This window comes from Epinephelus lanceolatus, chromosome 8, assembly GCF_041903045.1.
Source record: "Epinephelus lanceolatus isolate andai-2023 chromosome 8, ASM4190304v1, whole genome shotgun sequence".
NCBI lineage: Eukaryota > Metazoa > Chordata > Actinopteri > Perciformes > Serranidae > Epinephelus > Epinephelus lanceolatus.
Window position 1 is genome coordinate 44,933,626 of NC_135741.1, and position 23,269 is coordinate 44,956,894.

General features: G+C 41.2%; 2 protein-coding genes across 2 annotated transcripts; one reads left to right on the top strand and one right to left on the bottom strand.

Annotated features, from left to right (window-relative positions):
- Positions 1-4,672: 4,672 nt before the first annotated feature.
- On the top strand, positions 4,673-6,130 carry LOC144464202 (P2X purinoceptor 7-like). The gene is made up of 4 exons (XM_078170426.1): positions 4,673-4,821; positions 5,351-5,420; positions 5,513-5,667; positions 5,968-6,130. The coding sequence occupies exons 1-4, from the start codon at positions 4,673-4,675 to the stop codon at positions 6,128-6,130; spliced, it is 537 nt and encodes a 178-aa protein (XP_078026552.1).
- A 424-nt stretch (positions 6,131-6,554) lies between these two features.
- Positions 6,555-8,830, bottom strand: LOC117258798 (uncharacterized). Its single transcript, XM_033629937.2, has 7 exons — positions 8,238-8,830; positions 7,952-8,129; positions 7,752-7,828; positions 7,455-7,635; positions 7,023-7,271; positions 6,753-6,924; positions 6,555-6,668 (listed from the first exon to the last, which is right to left on the bottom strand). The coding sequence occupies exons 1-7, from the start codon at positions 8,451-8,453 to the stop codon at positions 6,659-6,661; spliced, it is 1,083 nt and encodes a 360-aa protein (XP_033485828.2). The 5' UTR covers positions 8,454-8,830; the 3' UTR covers positions 6,555-6,658.
- Positions 8,831-23,269: the final 14,439 nt, after the last annotated feature.

Sequence of the window (23,269 nt, forward strand, 5' to 3'; positions counted from 1 at the left end):
CAGGAGTGACTTGGTATATCCTTGATACAGTGCTGGAATGACATATTACACATTTTGTATCACTTCCTCTTTCCACTAGAGAGAGTTGGAGAGCACATTAATTATACAACATGTTTTTATACATCAAATACACACCACAGCATGTAACTTTTTAGATAAATCGAAAGATAAGTGTTTGATGAGATCTGTTTCCTGTCACCACTAGGTGGCACTATGAGTATCAGGAAATATGGTAATATAAATGTTTTCAGGGCAGGACTAATATGAATCATGTGAAGTGTGGTGCATATCGGACCATTTATGCCAAAGTTACAACACTGTCGTTTTTCATGGCGAGACATCAAAATTAAACCCTCGGTAGCACATGTAGACACTAATGATATGTTTGTGAACATCAAATATGGACAACAGCATTGAAATTTCAGGTTAATCCAAAGATAAGTGTCTGATAAAAAGTACTTCCTTTCGACACTAGGTGGCGCTATGATTATCAGGAAATATGGTAATGAAAATGTGTTCAGGGCAGGACTAATATGAATCGTGAAGTTTGGTGGAGATTGGACCATTTATGCCAAAGCTACACCAATTTTCATTTTTCATGGCGAGACCTCAAGATTCAACACTCGGCAGCGGGCGTGCCATTCAACATTGGGCAAATCCTGTGATAACTTTTGGTCACAACATAGTCACGCTTACATACATCAAGTTTGGAGCCAATGTGATTAAATCTGTAGGACAAGTTTGTTAATTTACAAGCCCTGGAAATGGGCAAAAACGCACAAAAGTGGCACAAGTAAATTCAAAATGGCAGACTTCCTGTTGGGTTTGGAGCATGGCTCCAGAGGCTTTTTTATACATGATAGAGTGTTACAGGTGCCTACCAAGTTTCATACTTGCAGGTCAAACCAGCTTTGGGGGCTGCTTAATTGAAATATTCTAGGGGGCGCTGTTGAGCCATCTTGGTGCATCAAAGCACAAAAATCACATCAGACAACAGTACTTGCAACCTGTGATGTGTCTGCCACGTTTGGTGAGTTTTCAAGCACCCTTGTCCCTTCAAAACAACATCGTGTTTGATGGTGAACAAGGCAGCACCATGGTGACAGCGTTTGATGAAAACTCAAAAGCTTCATTTTAAGTATCATCAATGACTAAGGACTTAGATCAGCAAGTTTGAGGTGGGTCTGATTAACCTGCTAGAAGAGGGACATCAAAGAATGTATAAAGTAACTTTCTGTTGCCACTAGGTGGCGCTATGGCGGTGATTCAAAATTCCTCTGTAGATGTGTTCAGGGCTGGATTGTCATCATATGTGTGAAGTTTTGGCAAGATATTCCCACGTGGAGTCAAGTTACAGCAACGTTTATCATCATGGCGAAACATCAAAGTTCGACGCCAGGCCATGGCCACACCCTTCGACGAAAACTCATAGTTTCCACAATAAAGCAGCATCAACGTCTTATGGCTTTTTTCACCAAGTTTGAAGTGGATCTGGTCAATTCTGCAGGAGATGTACATTAAAGTCTAAAACATGACATTTACCATTGCCAGTAGGGGGCGCTGTATTTATCTCTAATTATTGACATGTAGATGTGTTCAGGACGGGACTGTCATCAATCCTGTGAAGTTTGGGCAAGATTGGACCATGTATGCCGGAGTTATAAACTACTTCCTGTTTAGTGGAGAGACCCCTAACTTTGACACCATCCCACGGTCACACTCATTGACGAAAACTCAAGCTTTTGATAACTTTTCATCTTCAACGTCTTGGGGTGGGACAGACCAAGGTTTGAAGTTAATTGGATGAAATCGCTGGGACTAGTTCGTTCATTTATGACCCCTGGAAATGGCCAAAAATGCACCAAAATTGCACAGTTAATTCAAAATGGCTGACTTCCTGTTGGGTTTAGAGCATGCCTCCAAGAGGCTTTTTTGTACGTCTCGGAAGGTTACATGAGCCTGCCAAGTTTCATACATGTACGTTAAACTAGCTTCAGGGGCTGTTTCCTCAAACTTTTGTAGGGGGGACTCCTGAGCCATTTTTTGGAACCCGCACATGAGACCCTTAAAATATCAAATTTTTCACCAGTTCTGATATATCTGCAAAGTTTCATGAGTTTTCGGGTATGTTAAGCCTCCCAAAAAGGCAATTCATTTGCATGAAAAATAATAATAATTAAAGCTGCAAGCAGCGATGAACGGGCCCTCGCAGTCCACGCGCGTCGGGGCATGCTGCCGTTGGGGGGCGTGCACCTCGATGTCTTGTCAGCTGTAATAAATAAAAAAATAAATGTTATCTCTTACTTACATATCCAGTATACAGGTAGGCACCCAACCCACGTATGTATTTTTCCAAAAAGTAGAAGCTGAATACATGCCCAATAGTTCAAGGTCTTCTGACTCTTTAAAAGTTGACATGGTGTCTCTAGCTCAAAGTATGAGGGACAAGAAGAGGTTGAAAGTCAATGAGTTTTGAAGAGGATTTGAAGATTTTCCAATTTACTTCCGTTCACACTAATTAGACTGCCACCAGAGCACCACCTATTGGCCGATTTGCACCGAATTTTGCACAAACCCTCATCGGGCCATGGAAAACAATCAGCATAAGTATTGTGGTAATCCGACTGTATTTGGTCAAGATATGAAAGACTGTCTGTTTTGAAAACAATGTGCAGGAATTTGTTGTTTTATATTTTGGGCGTTTTTTGGACGATCAAAATTCTTTTAACAACTTTTTGTCAGGAGGGTCCATAGATGCTCCATGCAAAGTTTGGTGCAAATCAGTCAAATCGCCTAGGAGGAGTTCGTAAAAGTACGTTTTTCATTTGTGGCAATTTAGCGAATGGAAAGTTACTACAAAAGTGGGCATGGCTTACATCACACAATTCAGCTAAATTCAGAGAACACGTAAATAGAAGGTTTAACAATGTGCCACATATTATGTGGGAGTTATTAGCCAAAAACGCTTTTGCATTGAAAATAGCGCCACCTGCTGGTCATTTTTGTTGTGTGAGTTACAGGGGCCAGTCTGTACCACCCCTATCAATTTTATTTCCATGAGTGTTATGGTGTTGGCACAGTGCCAAATATTAAATTAGACGGCCACCAGAGCGCCACCTAGTGGTGGATTGATAAGTCCTTCGTCACATATCCTCAGGAGGGCATTGACAATAATTATACCAAGTTTCGTGTTAATCCGCCCAACCGATGTTGAGGTATAAAATACTTCAATTTAAAGAGCGCCACCTTGTGGTCATCACCCGAAACTTTGCACAGAGCCTCAGGGGCTCATGGGGAAGTGGTAAGCTGAGTTTCATGTCATTCAGATACACCAATGTGGAGCTATGCAGCACTTCCTGTTTAGAACAAAATCTGCAGGAAGTTGTTATTTAATAACTTGAGTATTCTTTGGAATATCAAAATTCTTTTAATAACTTTTTGTCGGGAGGGTCCACAGATGCTGTGTGCAAAGTTTCATGCCAATCGGTGAAATTGCCTGGGAGGAGTTCGAAAAAGTAGATTTACGACATTTTGCGAATTTGTGGGGAAAAAGTGTATGGGAGTTATGAGCCAAAATGCACTTTTCTTAATAATAGTGCCACCTAGTGGTGGAAATTCAGGATGACAATAGATTATAAAATTTTTCGCCAGGGGTGACTTATATTCCAAATTTGGTGAGTTTTGGGATATGTTCAGGCAGTGAAAAATGCGATCATATTGGCGGAAGAAAAAAAAAATTTAAAGCTGCAAGCAGCGTTTGGCGGGACCTCGCACTCGCGCCCGTTTCGGCCCCCAGCTTATGTCGTCACTGTGAATTATTTAGAAATATCAAACACCTGTTTGAATGCTTTCTGTAGCTGTAGGTATGGATAAGTGATGTCACAATATGCAAATTAGATGAGTGAATTTACTCCAGTGACAAACTTTGGGTCATGATGAATATTTTTCTCATTTACAGTATGCCTTTATCTCTCACCACTTTCAAGCCACAGCCTTTTGAAACATTGAAATGAAAATGGAACATTTTCCTCAATAAACTCTGGCACCTAAAGGGTTAAAATGGAGATTGTGCCCCTGTCATGTCTGCATGTAAGATGTAGACTCACACACACATCATGTTTCTGTGAGTTTGTGTGTGACAGCGGTTGCCATGGTGATGAAGTAGGTGCCCCTGGCAGAAGAGCAGAGAGAGACACACAGAACACAGAGAGACCTGTTTTAGTGGAGATTTAACTCCTCGAAGAAGTTCTTGCCATTCCCAAACCGTTGGTCCAATCATGAAAATAATGTGATGATGAGAGAGATAAAGTTATACAGAAGATCTGTTTAGTAGCAGTTGAGATGGCATGTGTGCGTCTTTAAAGCCGATACAATGAACGGTGTAGGAGGAGATGTTCTTTTAAAGGTGACATATTATGCTCATTTCTGCTTCCTGACAAGGTTCCCTGATGTCTCAATGGTATGTTAGTAACGTGCTTTGGTCGAAAAAGCTGAAGGATTGAGCGCAGCAGGGTTCTTGAAACACCAGTTTCACAGCCCTGCTCCAGATAGCCGGTTTCAGTGCCTTTCCCTTTAAATACTAATGAGCTACTGCGTGCGCCGCCCAGAGACGGTATTTGCACCGCCCACCTTTTCCTGCCTGTGGAAGACATGAGGCTGGCACCGTGTGACCATGGCAACGGCTGAGTTTGTGGAAGAAATGGCTGCCGGACAACAGATTGCGGTGCAACCGTACGTGTTCGAGCCAGAGTCCGACCCTGAACAACAAGACGCTCCAGAAGAAAGTCAGCAGCCAAGAATGAACATGGATGTTTCTCAGTGGTTAGTAGTTAAGTTTGTTACCTCGACATTACTTTTATGTTACTGCATAGACTAACGAAAGTTTTCCTGGCTTAGTGGCCGTCTTCCCATGTTGTTACAGATCACAACCCCCTTCTCCTGCCTTGAGTGTTTGCATCATAAAGCTTCGCCAAACCTCGGCTGGCGTTTACTGCTGTTCACTTGCAGTAACACGGATGCAATTGAGCACTCTAGAGAAACTACTAGAGAAAAGCATAACCCCATATTATTTATTTATGTATTTTAATTTACCTTTATGTAGCCAGGTAAGTCTGTTGAGAACCTGCTCTTATTTGCAGTGACGACCTGTAAATAGCTACTGCCACAATTTTCAACAACTGTAGTTTTCAATGAGCCAGTTGCCTCCCATCACCTCTCTGCCAGCAGTATTGTTTTTGAACCGGTTCCAACAGTTTATAAACTTTAAATAAATATTACAAAAGAAACAATGCAACGTGATTGATTAACTATGTAGTTTCCAATGAATAACACAAATTCTGTTTAAAAACAGGTGTTCCTGTGGCAATTGTGAACAAATGCCTACAGAGCCCGAGAATATCTGCTGTATGGAAATACCACAAGTAAGTGTGAACTCCGGGCAAACGTGGTTGTCATTTTACAGTCTCTCTTTTCTGTTATCCATTGTCACTCACTTACCTTTCATAATTTCTAGGTTACACGAAGACTACAGCAGCTTCCTGAGCCACCATCATGCATGGTGGACCATCCTGGCCTAGAACCTGTCTGCCTGAATGTATTTTCACTGCAGAATGCACTGAACATTTATTGGGCAGACTATGGACCATTACGTCTGAGGGGAGTAGTGCAGTAAGCTTTTAGTCCTATAAATACTATTAATTTATTGCAAAAGTGTTATGATGAAAAGTACATAACTGCTTTCCCTATCTTACATTGCTTATAGTTTATCTTTACTATTTTTTTACATGGTAACATGGTAACACAACTACATATCAAACAATGAAAACACACAGAACAGTTAGTAAAGATGTTTTATTGCAAGAAACATTTGTAGACATACAAAATAAATATCTGAAGTGGAACAGTTGAACTTGCCAGTTGCCATGGATGTGAACATTCAGTGCTGACTTTCTATTGAATTGTGTCCAGCCAATATAGATACCTAGCCTACAGAAGCTTTGTAAGCTGGTGCTGGGGCTTTCTGGGGCGGAGAGTGAGAGTTGTGCTGCCTGCCTGCGTGGTGCTGAGGATTCGTGCAGAGTTCCCTGACGCAGAAGGACAGTATGTTGGGTTCAGAACTGTCCTTGGTTGAACCTTGACACGTAACCGGCTATAACGTCCAGCTTGTCAAGTCTTTCATACTGAGCAGAGAGGTCTTCAGGGATTGTAAGTTTCAGCACCTCGTTCACATATGGGGCAGGGTCCTGGAAAACCTTCTCGAAGATAAGGTCCAACAGTGCATCAACGTAGTCTGCAGTGCAATAAACAAAAATTAATATTTACAAGAAAACTGAACTAGAACCAAAAAGCCTTGTGCTGCAGTGTTGTAAAATGTCTCTTCTTATTTCTCCTAATTTATACATTCTCCTTATTGATTATTTATTTTGAAAACCATCTAAAAAGAATTCAGATTTTATTTGTTTGTGTTTATTTTCAACCTTTTGTGTTATGCCTGTGTGTCCATGTTTATTTTAATTTGTTGGGTTCAAATAAAAGATTTTAAAACTTACGGAATGTTGGCTCTGCTTTCACAGGCTTTGCGGTGCATTCTCCATGTTTAGATTTGGGGAAGTTGACTCTGTTCAGCAGCTCTCCACTTATAGATGTTGCCTGTGGTCGGTCAGTATTTTCTTGGGTGGAAAAATAGTACTTTAAAAATCATAGCAAGCACACTAAACTATAATGAACTAAACAGATAGTGATGTTTTATTCACCTGCATAACATTCCAAGGTAGGGGAAGACAACATTCTTGGGTGCAAACCACAGAATGACGCTGTGAAATGCCTCCATCGATGAGGTCTGATAGTAAGGGCTGAGCTTTTCCACATCTTTCAGAATTCTCTTATTAGTCAATGCCTTTTCTAGCCTGCAGAAAGCTGGTGTTCCTGAAAACAAAACAAAACACATGAATTCAAATGGTTTAAACATCTTTTAGATATATAAAAAAAACACATTTTACACACAATTTTGTGTGTGTATCTACCTGCTGTCAACCATTTGCTCTTGTCTCTTGAGGTGCGCTGCGGATGCAAGCACTGGGGGAAAGCAGGATTTTGATGTGTGTGGATGTCTTGGACATGGTTAAGAATGGAGGTCCACTTAGCCACTCTCTCTGGCCCTGACGTCGAGGAGGCTGCTGTCCAGTACACATGGTTCTTTATGCTGCGAAGCCACTTCTTCAGCTTCGCGCAATCTTTGTTCTGGGCTATCTTGACCAGTTTCTTGGACAGTCCTAATAAAACAATATTTCAGTCACGTTCAGATAAACAGTATATGTTGAAAACAAAATACCTAACCCTAACCCATGTAACACATTAAGAATTATGATACTAGGAAAATATAGTGTGTGGACCTGTGAGCAAGGGCATTTTATCCTGATTTTCACCCTCTAACACACAAACACAGTAACGAATACCTTTTTCCATGTGCCAGACATCGTAGCACTGTGTCACTTTGGCCTCCCTCAGGAACTTCTGGATCTGAGGGTGACGGTCTGTGACAATGCTGTCCAATGCAACACCACATGCCTCCAAGAGAGCAAGGCTCCTCTTCAGACCTTCTTTCTCCATGTGATAACTTCCACCAACTTCGTTGCTCTGATCAGATAAACACAAAAACAGAACATAAAAGTCTATTAAACAAAATGATTTTTAAAAGCACTCGTTAAACACAGATTAGTTAACTTGAATACAGATCACACCTTTGAACTCACCTGAACCAGCTGTATCTCAATAATAGTGTTGCTCCTCAGGTCCATCATTGAGTAACTGCCAAACTTGGCAGAGTGCCCTTCAAAAATAAATGCATCATTTCACAAAAATTACATTTTACATATCACTTTGTTGTACTTCATAGTAACCACTTTTCTAAACAAAAAAATTAGAGTAAAATGTATCAGAGAATCTTGTATACCTGGTGAGTCAGCCCTTAGGTCGCCACCTAGGATAACACTCTCCTGCTGACTAAGCTGCTCCATCATGGTGTCCTGCACAGTCTTCCACGTGTGTATGATGGCAGGCTCTATGTACGTCCGTGCATGACGGCGAAAAGTGTCATACTGAAACATCTTCAGCTGCATTGCCCGGAAGATCTGAGGACAGACAGACAAGATGTGTCATAAGTACTGCTCTATACAACATCAATAGCAATATGATATGCAAAACTAATAAATTTACATAGTGAAGTCTTAATCCATTACCTTTTCAAATTTGAAGAAAGATGCACCTGTGGTGTATACTGCAGCTGAAAGCTGGAGGTTTCCTGCAGGTGTGCTTCCCAGAATTGGCTGGCTGTTCCATTTTCTGAACAACTGACAATGTGGGCATGTCTGTTCTACAGAGAGGAACGTGCCTATCCTTCTTGTCTGCACGTCTGAAACACGCTGACAGACAGGGCACACCTCAAACAGCTTCATCAGACACTTTTCATAGACAATATATGTTGGTGTCTTATGAACAGGGCAGGAAGGCTCCAGTCTAGTAGAAAAACAAAAATTGCAAAGATAAATTAGTAACTCCCATACTACTTGAGACAAATAATGTAAAAAAAAAAAAAGAAAAAAAAAAGTAAATTCTGAGGTTATTTACTAACGTCCCATCTGCTGACTCAGACAAAACTGTGACAGAGTCCTCAGGATCATACAAAGAATCCTTGGGGTCGGGAATGTCCATGGATGAACTGCCCTCCAATGGATTCTCCTCTTCCTCCTCCTCCAGTTCCAAGCGAGCCCTTTTGCGTGGTCTCTTTATTGGGGTTGATGATAAGAATGGTTGAGAAGTTGAGAAGGCAATGGTTGAGGTGCCAACTCCAACATCAGCACAGGAGACTGATTTCTGTGTGCCTTTGATAGATGAAAACAGAATTTTCATTAGCCAATCCATATTCGTAACAGAGTAAAACAAAAATTACATATTAGAGTAACATAGTGACTAACATTACATCATATGCTTTTGTTCAACAAACCTGTGCTTCTGAAGTGAGGCTGGAGAGTTCTCATGGAAAGCTGTGTGCCAACTGTGCATGTCACTGGTTGGTCTGTCTGACAGGCAACATGATGCACCACAGGCTGCTGTACAGATGTGCTTGGCTAAACACAAAAGGAAGTAATATGTTATGTGTCTGTTTTCTCATGTTACATGAAACAAAGCTATGTAGACAGAAATGATGATTAAAAAATCAATTTGATAAGGCAAAATCTGGCAAATCATAATCCGAGCAAACCCATGCAAATCCCTCATTTCACATTAGATTTAGTAAGTGAGCAATACACATTTGCGAAGCAACTTTTCTGTGTCTGTGCCTGCATATAACTAACGTTAATCGTAGCACAGCACAGCAGACATGTGGCAGGTAACCCCTGTCTCCGGCTCCAAAACAAAGTAGTGATTGCTTTACTGCAGATAACGTTTTGGTACTCTCAGATTGGGTCTCTCATGCCAGCAGCTAACACTACACACGTAGTTACATGTATACCAACACAAAGGAAGTCGTTTGACTGCCAAGGTGCTCCTGGGCATCTAACACACTGTCCTTTAGCACAACATGCTAATTAATTAACGTAGCTCACTGGCCGTGAATAACAGACCATTTCATGCCGTCCTCTCTGCGTGTTCACGGCGGAACAATAGCTCACCGTCCGTGAACAACTGAGACCATTTCATACAGTCTGCTCGGCCGTGGGCATGTGGAGGAGACGGTCTCCCATGCGTGATCACGTCAGAACAGCAGCAGTAACAGCTGAGAAGACGGTGAGCTAGCTAGCGCTAGCCTTCAGCCGCGGTCCCTAATAATAAACGCACCAAAAACAAGAGGGTCCTCGCATCTCCCATTGTCCTGTATGACCTGATGAAGAGCGGTAGCTTGAAACGTCGTCATTTTACTCTGTGAATAAATTGCACTGAAGAGGAGCCCTGCAGTGTGCGAGCCTTTTCTTTACCTGCTCAGCCAATTTATACACACCCAGAAAACAACGCATGGCTGTGTTTCTTTTTCAGGCCCGCAGTTTTTTTATCAAAAGTTTGTTGTCTAATTTTAAAATCATTTTTTAACTGCTGTTTTTCCCTCATATTCAAACTATCACATCTTAGAAAACTTTTTTCCGCCGCCCTCATCTCCTTCCACAGTGTTTTCTATTGTTCATTCCAATAAGGTTTGGGTTTCCTTACACATCCACCTTTCCTCCCAGGAATTGACCTACTACAAACTTCAGGCACAGTACACATATGCTCACAAAATTCATCATACCATTCCTCAATTTCTTTTTGTTAATTTCTTAATGTACTTGAGACAGTTTGCCTATGAATTGGGTAAAAACTGTTTTACACCTACTGGAGAAGAGATGAGGGGAGGCATTTCTTATACTCTTTGGAGGATATTGTCTATTTTGGTCACTGGCTGAACTTGTATCTGTAACAAACCCCCCACTTGCATAAAAAGTCAGAGCCAACAACGAGTGATCAGGTGCTCTACACCTATCACCTAGCAGGTTAAGACACCTAGTGCTCCCCCTTTCGATTAGCTCATTTGGACTATAGATATTTAGCTCAATGCAGGTATTTAAACAGTGATGTGGAGTTATCAAATAATCAACCACAGCTCTCCCTTTTACTGATATTGAGGTATAATTGTTTTTACCAGGTATCCGTGCATTTAATACACAACATTTGGAGTCCCTCAAAAATTCCACCAACATTTCCCCCTGTTTATTTATTACGTTATCTAAACTAACTCTGGATGGAATATCTATATCTATATCATTAAATTATCATTAATTATCATTAACACATAAACAGCATCGGCTTCAGACAAATTATATACCTGAACCAGTATACCATTGGAAATTGACAGCTTCAGTACAGTGCTGGAAGGCGCACACATAATTTGCACAAGGGATCATGGGGGCTAGGAATAAGGTGGATACATATGGGAGTGCAGAGGCACAGCTTCCCCAACAGTGAGGAGGATGCCAGAGAGCAAGCCACAGTTTAATCACTGTAAAGAGACCATAAGGAGTTACATTAAGCAGCGGGCCAGATAAATGCCACCAGATACTTTGAAGATGGGCTGGCCTACCTCCAGAAGTGAAGCTGCATGACGCAGACAACTCCATGCCACATGCCATGACTGGCAGCCACGCTGCAAGGCAGAGGGGCAGAGCAAATGTAATGGCCACACACAGAGAACGAAATCCCCACAAGAAAAAGCATTAAGAGGGCACAACTTACCTTCAGAGGATCCGAAGAAACATGCCACTTTGGCTAAACTGTGAACTATACTGAACAAAGACACCAGGCTCCAGCAAGAGACGAGAATGCTGAGCAGCAAGCACCGGCCCAAAAAATAGTTCTGCCAGCCCCGCCCAACCATCGGGGGGCAGGCCATCAATGAGCCACACCTGGTGTGCAGGTACTGAGGAGGGGGAGAGAAGGGCAATGATCCCATTCTGTCGCAAATGTAATTCAAATGTAGATGATTCAGATTGCCACCTTGAAACTACACCTGTGTTAGAAGAAGAACTCAAATGGTGTCATTTGCTGTGGGCTGTATGCTCTCAAAAATGCAAACCCATCACCATCATGATTTTCCTTTCTAGTCTTTTCTTTTGTAAAATAGTAACAATCTACAACAACATTATATGCTTATTTTACATGAACTAAAAAAATGAATAAAACATGAATAATGTATACATACAGTACAGGCCAAAAGTTTGGACACACCTTCTCATTCAATGCGTTTTCTTTATTTTCATGACTATTTACATTGTAGATTCTCACTGAAGGCATCAAAACTATGAATGAACACATGTGGAGTTATGTACTTAACAAAAAAAGGTGAAATAACTGAAAACATGTTTTATATTCTAGTTTCTTCAAAATAGCCACCCTTTGCTCTGATTACTGCTTTGCACATTCTTGGCATTCTCTCCATGAGCTTCAAGAGGTAGTCACCTGAAATGGTTTCCACTTCACAGGTGTGCCTTATCAGGGTTAATTAGTGGAATTTCTTGCTTTATCAATGGGGTTGGGACCATCAGTGGTGTTGTGCAGAAGTCAGGTTAATACACAGCTGACAGCCCTATTGGACAACTGTTAAAATTCATATTATGGCAAGAACCAATCAGCTAACTAAAGAAAAACGAGTGGCCATCATTACTTTAAGAAATGAAGGTCAGTCAGTCTGGAAAATTGCAAAAACCATCAAGCGCTACAACGAAACTGGCACACATGAGGACCGACCCAGGAAAGGAAGACCAAGAGTCACCTCTGCTTCTGAGGATGAGTTCATCCGAGTCACCAGCCTCAGAAATCGCAAGTTAACAGCAGCTCAGATCAGAGACCAGATGAATGCCACACAGAGTTCTAGCAGCAGACCCATCTCTAGAACAACTGTTAAGAGGAGACTGCGCCAATCAGGCCTTCATGGTCAAATAGCTGCTAGGAAACCACTGCTAAGGAGAGGCAACAAGCAGAAGAGATTTGTTTGGGCCAAGAAACACAAGGAATGGACATTAGACCCGTGGAAATCTGTGCTTTGGTCTGATGAGTCCAAATTTGAGATCTTTGGTTCCGACCGCCGTGTCTTTGTGAGACACAGAAAAGGTGAATGGATGGATTCCACATGCCTGGTTCCCACTGTGAAGCATGGAGGAGGAGGTGTGATGGTGTGGGGGTGTTTTGCTGGTGACACTGTTGGGGATTTATTCAAAATTGAAGGCACACTGAACCAGCATGGCTACCACAGCATCCTGCAGCAACATGCCATCCCATCCGGTTTGCGTTTAGTTGGACGATCATTTATTTTTCAACAGGACAATGACCCCAAACACACCTCCAGGCTGTGTAAGGGCTATTTGACCAAGAAGGAGAGTGATGGAGTGCTGCGGCAGATGACCTGGCCTCCACAGTCACCGGACCTGAACCCAATCGAGATGGTTTGGGGTGAGCTGGACCGCAGAGTGAAGGCAAAGGGGCCAACAAGTGCTAAACACCTCTGGGAACTCCTTCAAGACTGTTGGAAAACCATTTCAGGTGACTACCTCTTGAAGCTCATGGAGAGAATGCCAAGAGTGTGCAAAGCAGTAATCAGAGCAAAGGGTGGCTATTTTGAAGAAACTAGAATATAAAACATGTTTTCAGTTATTTCACCTTTTTTTGTTAAGTACATAACTCCACATGTGTTCATTCATAGTTTTGATGCCTTCAGTGAGAATCTACAATGTAAATAGTCATGAAAATAAAGAAAACGCATTGAATGAGAAGGAGGCTAACATGGCGAGCTTAGTTAGTAAACAAGCTAACACTAGCCCAACAGTGCAGCCAGGTGAAGAGTTTGCAGATGCAGTTTTGAGAGAAATTTGACACTTAAGGAATGAGGTGAAAGAAGGCTTTGAGAGGACACAATCTACAATATCCTCTTTAGAGCAGACAGTTCGGTGTCTGGGAGACAGAATGACAGAGGCAGAGAACCATGTTGGTGAGCTGGAGGACAGGGGCGACCACACAGACCGGCCTTTCTGATATCTCATGCAGAGAGACTGTCAGATGGAAGAAAAGTGTGAGAACTTCATGATGTAGGAGGAACAGCCTGCTGAACTCCCCCGAAACATAAATTGTAAGTAAACGGACAAAGGTAAGATGGGTCACTCTGAGAGTCAAATGTTTATGGCTTTGCCCCCGGTCTTACCTCGAAGTTGATGAACTCTTTTACCGTCATCCTGTCGTCAAGAGTGGTAAAGGTGTCAATCGGAAACCATCCAGATCTCAGTTTGCTGATTACATCCTGGGAAAATCCAGCGTTTTGACAACTCAGCCAGATTAACAACCAGACCAGGGTCATTAACTATGCTTTTAAGTTCACTGATCTGCTGAGATCCAAGCAGCAGGGAGAGACTCCAACTCACCCACCACCAAAGAACCCCATCTTTGATAAAACAGACTTTTTTCTAAAGGACTGAATACTCTACCTCCAATAAAACCACATCCTCTCTTCCTTTTTGTCTCTCTACACTTCTGTCCCTCTATCTGTTATACAACACATCTATGTCACCCCAGCTCTATCTTACTTTCACCCTGGTGAAAATAAGATAAGAAGACCAGGTGGGAGCCATAAATTCAGGACAAATTCCTGAGTACAAACTAAGTTTCTCTTTTTAATCAACTTGAAATGTCTCTTGAAAGTGAACTATGCATTTTATCCATGTTCTAACATTATAACTTTGCATAATCCTTGTTTCTTGGTTGAATGATGTTAGTCCCCCTTTTGTAGGTCATAGTATGAGTTATTTATAATTTCATTAATCCCTCATTTAACACAGAGTCCACACTGTCCATAACAATTAACTATGTCAGATAACAAACTGCGTCAGACTTGGGTCGGGAAAATACGACCCGAGCCGTGCGGTCGGGAAAATACGACCCGAGCCGTGCTCTAGTATGCTCACCTCAACAGCGCGCGCGCGCGCGCGCACACACACACACACACACACACACACACACACACACACACAGAAACTCAACAGAGTTAAGTCAGATAACAGCAGAGCAGCAGAGGGGCCGCGGTGCAGATGAAGGGAATATAACTTCAAGATTACTCTAGTTGACGACAACTACGCTTGTTACTGTAAGTAAGTGCGATAAAACCCCTGCCAGCCAAGCCAATACTTTATCAATACATGTGATCAGAATATAGAAAGCGATATTTCAATCTGCTCAGTCCACAGTCTCTCATTCACCGCTATTTGATTTACAATCGCGGTCGACACAAACACATCGCGCTCGCGGTGCTAAAAGCAAAGTGTTAAAGACAAACTAAAATGAAAGCTGTCTGTATGTAGGCTAACACTTAATCTTAAAATGTACCTGAGGCAGCCGACCTGCAGACAGTGAGTGTCCTCAGTAGAGGAGGGACAGAGAGCAGGAATGACTGATACTGATGTTTGTCTTCATGCTGAGATAATTTGAATTTCTTCACTCAGTATTGTGATGTCAGGAGGAATATTTATATTCCAGTGAGATATTATTGGGTTTTAAATAGTGACTTTGTCGTTGTAAACATGACTGTTGCTGCCATGGACTGTATAAAACTATATCCTGTGTAACTAACCTATAAGGAAAGCATCAGGAGGTGAGGTGTGTGTGTGTGTGTGTGTGTGTGTGTGTGTGTGTGTGTGTATGTGGAGGAGAGGGGAGATGCTGGTATAGAGATAGTGTGTGTTATTAGATACTGTTAATGTCACTTATTATGCTTCTGTGCATAGATAGCTCTTTCTTAGTCTGCTTCTGCATTATGTTGAGGAGGGCCATGCCTGTATATATGTATAAATATATATATATCTGTATGCAAAAAAAAAAAAAAAAAAAAAGTGGATTGGTTGCTCGCTGCTAAAAATGTGGCCCATCGACATTATCTGGTTTTGAAATGCGGCCCAGTTGAAATAGTAAGTAAATAGCCCTGCTGTAAATTGTTCGTTTATTAGCTATCTAACAACACATCAAAAATAATTGTAAGCCAGTCTTGTTCAGTGAATCGGTTTATCATGTACACTCGTAAAATATTTAGGCCTAATATTTAAGATTGTTTGCTTATAAATTAATAAACCTGGTTGTTCTATATGTAAAACACATTGGGTTTATTAGTACTATTAAATAAATCACATTATTACTTATTATACTCATTATTATTACTTGAGCTTGTTTTATTTATTCATTTCACAGATAGTCAGAGGTGGGAAGTCACGAAGTACAAATACTTTGTTACTGTACTTAAGTAGATTTTTCACGTATCTGTACTTTACTTGAGTATTTATTTTTCTGACGACTTTTTACTTTTACTCCCTACATTTGTATACAAATACCTGTACTTTCTACTCCTTACATTGTAAAAACAGCCTTGTTACTTTTAAAACCTCCACAGATGACGACACAACGTAAAAGACCTGTCTACGGAAAGTCAACAAAAGAAGAAGAAGAAGACGCAAAGTCAACAAACGAAGAAGAAGAAGGACAGTGAGTGAGCGGACAGTTAGAGAAAGAACCAATAATTGGCAGCAGCGACATGGAGGCAAGGAATATTCCTTGCATGGAGGAAGGAAGTGAACCAGGAGTACTGCCGACGCCGGCGACGACGCTTCATGAGATTCGGAGAAGCAGGACATTCCCCATCCATGGCCTTATTTAAGAGAACTAATCGATGTTGTCGGCTGCAAGAATGATTCATGGCGAATGTGTTGCGTCTTGTGCCAACCTAAAAACCACGAGCTTCTGGCGTTCAAGAATTCTCCGTCTAATCTGAAAAAAACACATACAGGTAAGGTATATTTTCTGTTGTTATCATTAGCTTTTTAAAGATTTTTTGAGGTCAGTCTACACTGATAGCAATGCTGTGGGAACACATGTTTTGATAGTTTATAGCTAACGCTAGCTAGCTCTCGGTTTAAAAAACAACAACCCAATAACCCTCAATTTATTACTGTTGTGCGGCTGTGCTAACAGTTGCTGTTGTGAGACGTTACTTGTCAGTACTATCTGCCAGAAAGCCCCTCTTGGGTAGGTTTAGGGGTTGAATGGTAGTTTGGGTTAAAATAAAAACATTTTCTGGCAGAAAAAAAGGCATTTATGCTGAAAGCCCTGAAGGCTAACGTCCCCTGTGTGCCAGTAGTAGTCATTTATGTCAACTCCCCATAGAGACAACGTGAAACATTGATATAACAACTGTAATTCTGTCAGGTGAACACTTGTCTCTTTTCTTTTTTATGTCTGTGTCTCATATGTGTGTACTGTCACTCTCACAGAAAGCACGTGAATCACCTGGAGAGATACAAAAACCTCACTGCACCTACTTTGAAGAGGAAGTCCACCTCAGATGAAGGCCCATCCAAGCAGCTTAAACTATGGGATACCAAGAGAGTGTCACAGAAAAGTGTGGATGAAGCCATCCTGAACTTTGTCATTCAAGGTCTGCACCCTCTCAGTATTGTCCAACAGCAGGGTTTTAAAACTCTTGTGCATCACCTGCAACCGGATGTGGTTGTAATGTCCCAAGGCACCATGAAAAACAAAGTTGAGAAAGCAACACTGGAAATGAAGAACAATCTGAAGGCTGCTATGCGTGAGATTGAGTTCATTGCTACCACTACTGATTGCTGGACAGCACACAGACAGAGTTTCCTCAGAGTCACAGCACACTGGATAGAGCCTGAAACAATGAACAGATGCTCTGCTGCATTAGCATGTAAACAGCTCAAAGGGTCACACACATTTTCTGCACTTGCTGGTGCCCTGAATGGTATTCACACAGAGTACAACATCTGTGACAAGATTGTGCGTACAACCACTGATAATGGCTCCAATTTTATCAAAGCTTTTCGAGTCTACGGAGAGCTGGATGAAAATCATAACCAGATTCCACTTGAGGAGACAAGGCCGAGTGAATCAGCAGAAAGAGAGAACAGTGAAGGAGAGGAAGAGGAGGAAAACATTGACCGTCTTGAGTTTGTTGAAGCAGGAACCTTGTTGGAAGAAGATGATGGCCTGGAATACCAACTGCCAAAGCATCGTCGCTGTGCCTGCCACCTTCTGAACCTGGTGTCAACAGTTGATGTTTCAGAGGCAAATTCCAACACCGTCTACAAGCGACTCTCTCGTTCAGCATTTTCAAAGTGCTGGAGTCTATGGAACAAAAGTGGAAGATCCACTACAGCTGCTGAGATAATTGAAGAAAAATGCAAACTCCAGCTCTTGAAGTCAAATGAGACGAGGTGGAATTCTCTATTCCTGGCCGTGGAGAGGATTGTGAGGATCATGAGAGAACAAGGAGAAGGAGCCATTACAGCTGTGTGCAGTGTGCTAAAAATTCCCATATTAGTAGCTTACATTTTCACACCTTAGTGACTGTTATTAATTAGTATTAACTCCATCACGTGTGTGTGTGTGTGTGTGTGTGTGTGTGTGTGCAAAATACATAAGTCATGTGTTACATTTTTTACTATTTGTAACCACTGATATGACACTGATTCACTCCTGTTAAAATTGCTTTTCTCGCAGAATATGCCAAGACAATGAGCCCATTTGCAAAGTAGGTTGATGTTCTTCAGGGAGAGGCCAGTGTGCAGATGGGATGGCTGGTACCCACAATAACACTTCTCAAGACTAAGCTACAGAACCAAGTTGTGTGTGCCTTTAGTGGATGCTCTTCAAGCAGGACTTGAAAGGCGATTCGGGCAGATGCTTGCTGATCCCGAGCTGATTGCTGCTACCATTCTTGTCCCCAAGTTCAGGACATGCTGAACAAGTGACGACTACATCCTAAAACTTGGTATGTATTAAAACTAGTGATGGCCAAATGAAGCCTCATGAAGCATTTTCTTCATTTTCTGAGCCCACTAGATGGTGCTTTTTGTTCATCAAAAGGTTGAAAGCACACTGAATTGCCATTCTTTGAGCCTCTCTCTTTAAGCCATGAGTGCCATCTAGTGGGCTCAGAAAATAAAGAAAATGCTTCATGAGGCTTCATTTGACCATCACTAATTAAAACATTTACTTAATGCTTTACATTTATTGAAGATGATGGGGGAAATTTTGGAATCTGAATTATCCATAACATACTGGGTAATTGTCATACAGTAACAAGTGAAAGTCACATTCATTTCACATTTAACAAATAACATTAACAATCCTAAACTAATCATTTTCTGTGTTTCAAAAATTATTTTACAAAAAATATTAGCATGAAAATATTGGGAACACTTCAAAATAAAGGGTATAAATCATACACTTAAGTAACGGTTAACTAATGCATGATTAATGATGATATAATGTGATGGTATTACAAAGGTGATGGTTATTGGGGAAAATTTTTAAAAATCCTCTGTGGTTTTGTATTCCATAGGCCTGGACTTCATCAAAAGCCGTCTGAAGGAGCAACCTATGGTGCATCCAAGGGACACTTCCCATTCTTCAGAGGAGGATGACTTCTTTTCCCCCATCAAGCAGGGAAATGTTCAAGAAAACTCCAAGCAGCTCGATTCCTACCTGGCGTGCCCAGATGATACCATGGATGTCCTGAAATCTTTCCCAGCTGACTGCAACTTGTCACTGAAGCTCAACACACCCCAGCCTGCCTCAGCAGCCTGCAAGAGGCTTTTCAGCATTGCAGGACTGATTTTCAGACCCAAAAGGGCACGCCTTGATTCAAAGAACTTTGAGAACCAGATTCTGCTGAGGCTGAATAAAAGATTTTGGTAGTCCTGTAGAGATGAGTGAATTTCTCACAAAAGAAAAAAAGACTTGATTAGACTTGAAGTTTCCATGTTGATCATAATGTTTCAAGTTCTGTTGCTGAAATGGAAATCTCAGTTTGCACATTGCCATAAAGTAAGGCATCAAACTGCTAGTTTTTCTATATAAAGTGTTTAAAAGATACACATTCTGTTAAAAGTAATTCATGGTTCGGTATGTACCTCTTACACTTGTGTTTATATACACCTGGCATCATTTCACAGTACGATAACAGTGTAACAAGTTCTATGGGTTCATATTCATGCCATGGTTACATCTTTTAATATTCAATCTGCAAAACAAAGGTGGAAGGGCATGAAAGGTGCTGAGTAAGTTGGTCAAGGTCTGACAGAGATTACTGTGTTGGTATTTTCTAGTGCCCATATGAGAAATGTGTAATCCTCTGCACTGGACATCTGTTGTAGAGATATCTGACAGAAGCAGTTGATTTGTTTTATTGTAAACAACACAGCAGAACAGGAGAACCCTAGTCATCTGTAACATGTTCAACTAAAGTTGACTGACTGTTGACTGTTGATATTAAAGTCAAAATCCAGTTTGGATGCATTCATTGTCTTGTGTGTGTAATGCTTAATCCCGTTACATATGTTTGTTTTGGGGTCACGGTTCAGTATGTTTTCAGTACAGAGAATTAAGAAAAAAGTAGAAAATAACATTGGTCTTTTGTTATTAAAAGTGTAAACATCCAATATGGGTCACTGGTCATAACTACTACTGATTACAGTTTGGTTGTGCTGCAGTGGAAAAAGAAAATGCAGGACCTCTGGTCAGTTTAATCTTGATTATTCTGTCTGAACTTTTCTCGTTTTACAAAATTATCAAAGGATGTATTGTGTTTCACTAACGGCAAAAACTGATTTTTAATTTTTAACTTCAGTACATTTCAGAGCCTGTACTTTATTACTTTTACTTGAGTAAAAGAGTTGAATCAGTACTTCTACTTTTACCAGAGTATTTTTTTTACACAAGTATCTGTACTTTTACTTAAGTACAGAATGTGAATACTTTTGCCACCTCTGCAGATAGTTATACTGTAAATCCTTAGTCCTTAAATTAAATTCATTATGGATGTGGACTTAAAATCATTGTTTTATTTTATGGCCTTGCTGCCCTGGCTCTTGGCCTTTGTGCCCTCAAAAAATTTGTATTATAAGAGGTCCCCCGGCAGACTAGGCCTATGTCAGCCTAACTAGGGGCTGGTACAAGGCAAGCCTGAGCAGCCCTAACTATAAGCTCTATCAAAAAGGAAAGTCTTAAGTCTAGTCTTAAATGTGGAGACAGTGTCTGCCTTCCGGACCACAACAGAAAGATGATTCCACAGGAGAGGAGCCTGATAGCTGAAGGCTCTGGCTCCTGATCTACTTTTGGTGACTTTAGGGACCACGAGTAATCCTGCATTCTCAGAGCGCAGTGTTCTGGTGGGATTATAGGGCACTATGAGCTCTCTAAGATATGATGGAGCCTGACCATTTAAAGCTTTGTAAGTTAGGAGTAGGATTTTAAATTCAATTCTGGATTTTACAGGGAGCCAGTGCAGAGAAGCTATAACAGGAGAAATATGATCTTGTTTCTTAGTTCCTGTTAGTACATGTGCCGCTGTGTTCTGAATTAGCTGAGTTTATTTTTATAGAGACCTACTAACTTGACAGCAAGAGCTCAAACCTGGTCCAATTACAAGCATAACAATGCAATTAAATACCTGGTGGGAATAACACCTGCAGGGGCAGTTTCATATCTGTCCCTAGGCTGGGGTGGGAGAGTGTCAGATAACCAAATAACACTTGAATCAAGGTTTTTGTAACTATTAGAGCCACAAGATTAAATTTTGGCCAACTGTGTTTTTTGCTTTTTATAAGGGAAGAGCTTGCTGCATATGGTGCCACCTTGCGTATACCAAGCTTCTTATCAAGCTTCTTTCAAGGAAAGAGTCAGTTACCTGCTAATGAAGTAGAATCATCAAGACAACAGTCTGGTGTCAGAATACATGTAGAGACAATTATAAGCAGATGGAAGCGATTCAAAATTTTGCATTCTGTTATTCCTATTTCCCAAGTTAGCCTACTGGATAACATGGTGATCACATGTGGTGCTCTCACCAATCTCTGTAAACTTGTAGTGCCTCGAAAAGAGCGAGTGTGTTGTGTATAATACTGTATATTAGTTAGCACTGTCGCCTCACAGCAAGAGGGTTCCTGGTTCGATCCCGAGTGCGGGAGCCCTTCTGTGCGGAGTTTTCATGTTCTGCCTGTGTCAGCGTGGGTTTTCTCCGGGTACTCCATCTTCCTCCCACAGTCCAAAGACATGCAGATTGGGAATAGGTTAATTGGTGACTCTAAATTGTCCGTAGGTGTGAATGTGAGTGTGAATGGTTGTCTGTCTTTACATGTCAGCCCTGCAGTAGTCTGGCAACCTGTCCAAAGTGTACCCTGCCTCTTGCCCGACATTGGCCCTCAAGAGGATAAGCGGTTAGAAAATGGATGGATGGATGTGTGTGTGCAAAACAATGGACTCAAAACATGCATGATTTTCTACTCTGCTCACTTTGAGAAAGATGGGATTTGACTTGTTCTAAATGATTGTGAATCACTTGTGATACTATTTACACTGGTCTGATTACACTGAAGAAAAAAAATCAAATAAAGAGAATTCTAAATGAAACTATAGTGTCTGGCATTTCTATTTCTAGTAAAGAGTCACCTTGGGGCACCCTGTAGGCCTTCCCTGTACCCGAACCTGTATGTTGTTTTCATGGTATCGCATGACGCTCATCAGGGTTGTTTTGTCTATACGGTTACTTTTACATGCACTATAAAATGTTGAGCACACCGGTCTTGTGAAGTTGCCTGCTGTTGTTATGGCTTCAAGTCTCTTACACTGGTCAGGATGGATATTCCTTTTTATGTGGCAAAAGGCCTCCTCACATTTCTCTCTGAGGTCACCTGGTGCCTGCTGTCAGAATGTTAGGTCATACAGGGCACTGAGTGGCTCTGGCAACTCTGGAAGATCCTCAAGCTCACACTCAGATGCAGTGTCAGTGTCACTGTCTTTATTGAACAAAAAACCAAGGAAGTCTTGCTGTTTGTAAAAAATGCAGACAACCAAGGAAAAAAACGGAGGCACTCCGTCTTCAGGTAAAAATATATGAAGTAACTTTTATTTGAGCAAAGGCAACAAGACAGACCTACGCGTATCGACCAAAGTCATCTTCAGGGTCTGAAAAAGACTTCCTTGGTTTTTTGTTCAATATCAATTCACCCACTTCACTGAAGAGCACCTGTCAAGTCAGAGCCTTGTTTATCCAAGCAGCGCTTCCTTCCTTCTTTCTTTGTCACTGTCTTTATTTTCAGTGCAGGTTGGAATGGCACCATCAGGGGCAATCAAGCAAAGTTCTTGGATGTCTGCATCTGTGAGTTCTAGAGGAAGGATATAATCCACCACCACTGCTGCTGATATGACATTTAGAGCATCACAGATGTTTTGCCATTGCTGGGCTTTTTGATTTCCCTGTAATACCAGTACTGGCACTCTGGAAAATCACATTCTTACTTTTAAGTTTCTTTAACAGAACATCGATTTAACTACTGCAGAAGTTCTTATTCCTTACAGCCTTTTTTGATGTCATCGCTCCAGCTCTTGGGCATCTGCTAGAGTCTTTACACACAGCACATTGTCTGCCCCTAAAGAGTGTTTTGGGGACATTACCTATGCTACCAGGGGACTTCATTCAAACAATGAATAAATAATATAAGAGAAAATTAAGTCAATTGCTACATGACTCCTTTGATCATGTAAAAAAAGCGAGGCTAGATAATAGAGCAGGATTATCACCTCTTAATGAAACTTAAACTGTGGCAAACTTTTCATATTGTTATATTGTGGCTTGTGAAGTTCTGTGTTATTCTTCACAGAAAATTCTTTTATTATGACAGACAAAGGA

Coding starts and splice junctions, on each gene's coding strand:
- LOC117258798 (XM_033629937.2), bottom strand. CDS start 8,453: ATGAAGCTGTTTGAGGTGTGCCCTGTCTGTCAGCGTGTTTCAGACGTG. Junction 7,829..7,951: donor CCTAAGGGCTGACTCACCAG/GTATACAAGATT, acceptor TTATTTTTGAAG/GGCACTCTGCCAAGTTTGGC. Junction 6,925..7,022: donor GAGCAAATGGTTGACAGCAG/GTAGATACACAC, acceptor TTTTGTTTTCAG/GAACACCAGCTTTCTGCAGG.
- LOC144464202 (XM_078170426.1), top strand. CDS start 4,673: ATGGCAACGGCTGAGTTTGTGGAAGAAATGGCTGCCGGACAACAGATT. Junction 4,822..5,350: donor AACATGGATGTTTCTCAGTG/GTTAGTAGTTAA, acceptor GTTTAAAAACAG/GTGTTCCTGTGGCAATTGTG. Junction 5,421..5,512: donor GCTGTATGGAAATACCACAA/GTAAGTGTGAAC, acceptor CATAATTTCTAG/GTTACACGAAGACTACAGCA.